At 47.9% G+C, this 5,000-nt stretch overlaps 1 protein-coding gene across 2 annotated transcripts in view; it reads right to left on the bottom strand.

The window, feature by feature from the left end:
* Nucleotides 1-347: 347 nt before the first annotated feature.
* Nucleotides 348-5,000, bottom strand: part of LOC143024624 (uncharacterized) — a 4,920-nt gene continuing 267 nt past the window's right edge. Inside the window, exons 1-3 of one of the 2 annotated variants that reach the window (XM_076183504.1) lie at nucleotides 2,076-5,000; nucleotides 1,147-1,469; nucleotides 348-882 (exon numbers count right to left, since the gene is read on the bottom strand). The exon at nucleotides 2,076-5,000 is cut by the window's right edge and continues 267 nt beyond it. In XM_076183504.1, the coding sequence (XP_076039619.1) occupies nucleotides 804-882; nucleotides 1,147-1,469; nucleotides 2,076-5,000 (3,327 nt within the window). In that variant the 3' untranslated portion in view covers nucleotides 348-803. Of the gene's footprint in view, nucleotides 1,470-2,075 lie in introns of both variants that reach the window. The other variant, XM_076183502.1, reaches the window with a different exon arrangement.

The raw sequence follows: 5,000 nt of genomic DNA, 5'->3' as shown, positions 1-5,000 counted from the left end.
CAACTCTCGTGGGCGGTGAGTTTGGGGTGTATGTGCGTGTAAGGTCACAACATTACCCATTGATCGGTCATACGAGCTCTGAGCTCTCTTTCGGGAGGGAAATAGCTGTCGTTCACGAGTCCAGCACTTGATTCAAAGACCAAAGACCAAAGTGAATACCTACCACACCCCACACACACACACACACACACACACACACACACACACACACACACACACACACACACACACAAACACACACACACACACACTGTGAGGGCGAACGAGGAACTATGTTCTCTCGGCCCTGAAAAGTAATACCAGTTCGGGTGCTACTGGATCTGCTGGGGCTTTAATCAAACATCAAAAGGAATCAATGGATTTAAAAGAGTTAACGAATACAATAAACCATCAAACTGTACAATACAAGGTTGTAGAATGGGAACATCTAATACGAGGTGCTCAACACCTCCGTATCGTAACAACAGTAGCGATGTCCGGGTGCGTATGGACGAACCGTTCCGGCCCAATCGGATGCGGCGTGTCTTGAGAACAGCAAAGGTGAGGAGACCCGACGTCGAGTAGCCTGCGACTGGAGTAATGAAGACTTGGGATTGGCGTGGCAGTGGGTAGTCTTCGCAGGACGTCTTCTGACCAAGTTCTACTCGACGTTGGGGAGGAGGGGTATATATACCCCTGAAACTGCCGACGTGGCCGCTCCGCGCAGGCGCAGTCTTCTCGGGCTTCAAAAGTTCGAAGCCGACTCGCTCGTTGTACTGGCGCGCAAACAAGCCGATTCGCCGAGGTGGGGAGCCAAACGACTATCAGTGCAGCCGCGATGAATTGACTTGTGGCCGGGGGAAGGGGGATGGGCCCTTACACCACCCCCGGGACAAGAATCTACTAGGAGTAGATTAAAACAAAATTAATGGTAACTCAAGAGGATGAAAGGAAAAATAAAACCTAGCCAGGATTTAAGATCTACTTAGGAGGTCAGCACCTAGATTGTCTTTTCCAGCAATGTGGACAACTCTAAATTTATAGGCCTGAAGGGCCAAAGCCCAACGAAGGAGACGGTCATTCTTTCCTTTGAAAGTAGCTAAATACAAGAGAGGTTTGTGATCCACTTCTAACACAAACTCTTTGCCACGGAGATAATAATCAAACCTGGAGATGGAGAAAACGACCGCAAGACATTCACGCTCGATGGTGGAGTATCTCTTCTCACGATCCAGAAGTTTCCTACTGGCATATGCGACGGGATGTGGGCATTCATCGTGATACTGGAGTAAAACAGCCCCCAGACCATAAAGAGAGGCATCGGTCCTAAGGACGAAAGTCAGCTTAGGATCGGGCAACCGCAAGATGGGTTGAGAAGATATGGCAGCTTTCAAATGGCAGAAACGGTCCAAGAGGTCTTCGGTCCAGGGGAGAGGTTCAGGGCTAGTCTTCCGTAGTAGATCAGATAAGGGGCCGGTGTAGTCGGAGGCCTGAGGAATAAACAACTTATAAAAGGAGATCAGACCAAGGAAGGTCCTAAGTAACTTCTTACTGGTTGGTGGAGGAATGTTTGTTATGGCCTCAATCTTGGTATGTTGAGGTTTTAAAGAGGTTCCATCTAAAATAAAGCCAAGGTATTTGATGGAAGAAACTCCAAATCTACACTTCGAAGGCTTGACAGTCAGATGGTGGTCCCGTAGCCGTTCGAAGACGCGATTTAGAGCTTCGAGATGTCGATCCCAGCTTTTGGAAAAAACAAAGACGTTGTCAAAATAAAAGCACACATTTGATAAATTATCTAATACTAGTCTCATCAGGCGGATGTATGTAGCACTTGCCGTTACCAGACCAAAGGGCATTCGGCAGAATTCCATCAAACCTAGATGAGTGGGAAAGGACGTTAGGGCTTTGGCTTTGTCTGAAAGAGGTACTTGGTAATATGCCTTGCAGAGGTCCAGTTCACTAAAGTACCTAGCCCCAGAGAATTTGTACAAATCTTCTTCCATGCTGCAGGTTGGTTCAGCATGGAATACTGTGACAGAGTTTAGTTGGCGATAGTCTATGGCCATCCTATAGGATCCATCAGTTTTTCTTACCATGACGACAGGCGAAGAATGAGGAGAGGAGGATCGTTGGATAATCCCTTGACGGAAGAGGGTTTCAACTTCTTTCTCGAAGACAGGTCTAAGGTGGATTGGCACTGGGTACACTTTGGCTTGTACTCGGTCAGTAGTGGTAAGTTGTATATCATGAGTTATAGTGGATGTACATCCGGGCTCGTCGGAGAAAACATCTTTATACTCACCCATTAGAATCTGAAGTTGGACTAGCTGATCCGGGGCGAGTTGTCCCACTTCAGGTTTATCAGTTGAAGGGGAGAGGATCATGCCGTCAGGTGTCAAAGGCAACTGTGAAAGAAGATCACACGGATCCCCTTCATCGACGATGGATACCTTCTCTTTCCCTGGGGCGGAAAGCTCTTCTATGGCGGAAATCTCATCCATCAGTTCCAATTGCTGCACCTGGGCCCTGCGGTGATATCTTTTTAAAATGTTAGCATGGTAAAGTCTCTGTCCTCGAGGGGTCTCTATTACGTAATTCGCTTCACCACGTCTCTCCAATACGTTGTAGGGTCCATTCCAAGTGACGAGGAGTTTACTTGTATCACTAGGCAGGAGTACTAGAACTTCATCACCTGGTTTAAATTGACGGTTTTGAGACTTCAGATCGAAGTACGCCTTGTACCGGGAACTGCTGATGTCGGCTTGTTGCGCAGCCATTTGAGAACATTCTGCCAGCTTGTCCTGTAGTTCTATTACATATTGGAAACTGGACCTCTCTTCCTCGTGGAGGGTACGGTTTTCCCACAGATCTCTTAAAACTGTGAGTGGGCCTCTAACAGACCGACCGTACAATAACTCGAAGGCTGAAAACCCTGTCCTGTCGCTCGGGAGTTCTCTGAGGGCAAACAAAGTTGGTATTAGATACCTGTGCCATTCACGGGGCTTCTCAGCACACAATTTACGAAGAATAGCCTTCAAGGGGCCATGTAGTCTCTCAATCCTTCCATTTCCACTAGGATGGAAGGGAGTGGTGAAGATAGGTTTCACGCCCAACATTCGGTGGAGTTCCTTCATTAAATTAGACGTGAATTGGGTACCTCTGTCTGAAAGTATTTCCCGGGGAATACCAACTCTCGAGAAAATAGTTAACAAGGCCTCAGCGACCGAAATAGAGTCTATATCTTTTAAGGGAACTGCTTCAGGAAATCCAGTGGCAAAATCTATCAAGGTAAGAATGTACCTGTGTCCATCGGAAGATGCTGGAGAAAGAGGTCCAACCAAGTCTATGGCAACACGGGCGAAATGTTCAGTGACGATGGGCATGGGTTGTAATGGGACTGGTGGTACTCGTCCCTTCGCTGAGAAGCGTTGACATTTGTCACAAGACCGACAGAAGGTTCTGATGTCGGTTCCCATACCAGGCCAGTAAAATTGTTCTGCTACCTTTAATTCAGTCTTCCGGTGAGAGAAGTGTCCAGCTAAAGGGCTCTCATGAGCAATGGAGAGGATAACAGGGCGACAATCACGGGGAACAACCAATGTAGACTTTCCTACCTTATCAGGGCGATTAGAAGTTAAACATTTCCGATAGAGGAGACCGTCCGTCTTGACAAACTGGTAAGTAGACCCGTTCCTCGTTCGGTCTATTTCTCCCGAGGCTGCTTTTGCTCTAGCGGCAGAGAGTGTCTCACACGAGGACTGGAGTAGACTGAAGTTGTCGGGCGTCACCGAGAGAGGTTGTAGGGCAGGCAGAGCTAAGGGGTGAATCAGTTTCATTTTGCCGGCTCGGGTCTGGACTGCACATACCAGGTGCTTGGGAGAGGGTGTAGCAGTTTGTGTCGGGCGTGGAATTGCGGAGTCATCAGCTGGAGAGGAACATTCAGATATATTAGGATCTTTAACGCCTGGAACGTTACCAATTAAGACACTAGCAAATTTGATGGGTGCTCTGACGACGTCGGTCCATCCCTCGTAATAAGGACATCGAAGGTAACAAGAAACCAGAGGAAAGGCATCTACTCGGCCCAAGTAGTCGGCAACATAGACTTTCTTGCAACTCGGGACATCTATATCTGGTAGCATCTCATCTGATACGACTACGCAGGAACAGCCGGTGTCCCGGATTATAGTAGACACCCAGGCCCCATTGATGGTACCAGAGGCCTGGAAGTGAGGGACTGTTCTATCAGACAGGCAAAACCCTACCTTATATGGCTGCGTAGTTGACGTGCCTTCTTTGAAAGTGCGGGGATTCCTAGGGCAACGAGGCCGAATGTGTCCAATTTCTCCACAACCGTGACATGTCAAAGGTGGAGGGTCCTTTCGGCCGCTAGACGGATTCGGGGTCACCGTGGTTACCTTAGGCGGCTTAGGTGGTCGAGAGAACTTCTTTGCATTTGGAATCGAGGTTCGAGGAAGATTAGGGTGGGCTGACGTCCAATCGTCAGCCAAACGAATGGCCTCGGTTAACGTAGAGGGTCGTCGTTCCTTGATGAAAGCACGCAAGTCTGGATGGAGGGAAGACAAAAACTGGTCAAGTATCATAAAGTCTTTCAAATCATTGAAAGTATTCCCTACCTCTGAGGAATCTAACCACGCCTGGAATAGTCTGGTTAGTTGAAATGAGAACTGAAGAAAAGTTTCTCCTGGAGAAATCTTGGCATTCCGAAAGTCTACGCGGTAACCATCAGGAGTCTTGTTAAAACCTGACAATAAAGCTTTCTTCAGTAGCTCATAGTTCTTAGTTATCTCTGGGGAGAGAGATATGTACATATCAGCTGCCTTTCCCGTAAGTAAGGTACCCAGTCTCACGGCATAGCTGTCTGAACTCAGCTTAAGTAGTTCTGCAATTCTCTCAAAACGGTTAAGGTAAGAGGCAATATCTTCCCCCTCTTGTAATAGAGGGAGCTGGGGACGACTTACCGAATCATGTGGAGTCGCGGTAGGTTGCTTTGTCGC

The sequence above is a fragment of the Oratosquilla oratoria genome, chromosome 4 (genome assembly GCF_046742065.1).
Source record: "Oratosquilla oratoria isolate Oo_2021 chromosome 4, ASM4674206v1, whole genome shotgun sequence".
In the NCBI taxonomy this organism is placed as follows: Eukaryota; Metazoa; Arthropoda; class Malacostraca; order Stomatopoda; family Squillidae; genus Oratosquilla; species Oratosquilla oratoria.
This window is presented reverse-complemented; position numbering and strand designations above follow the sequence as displayed.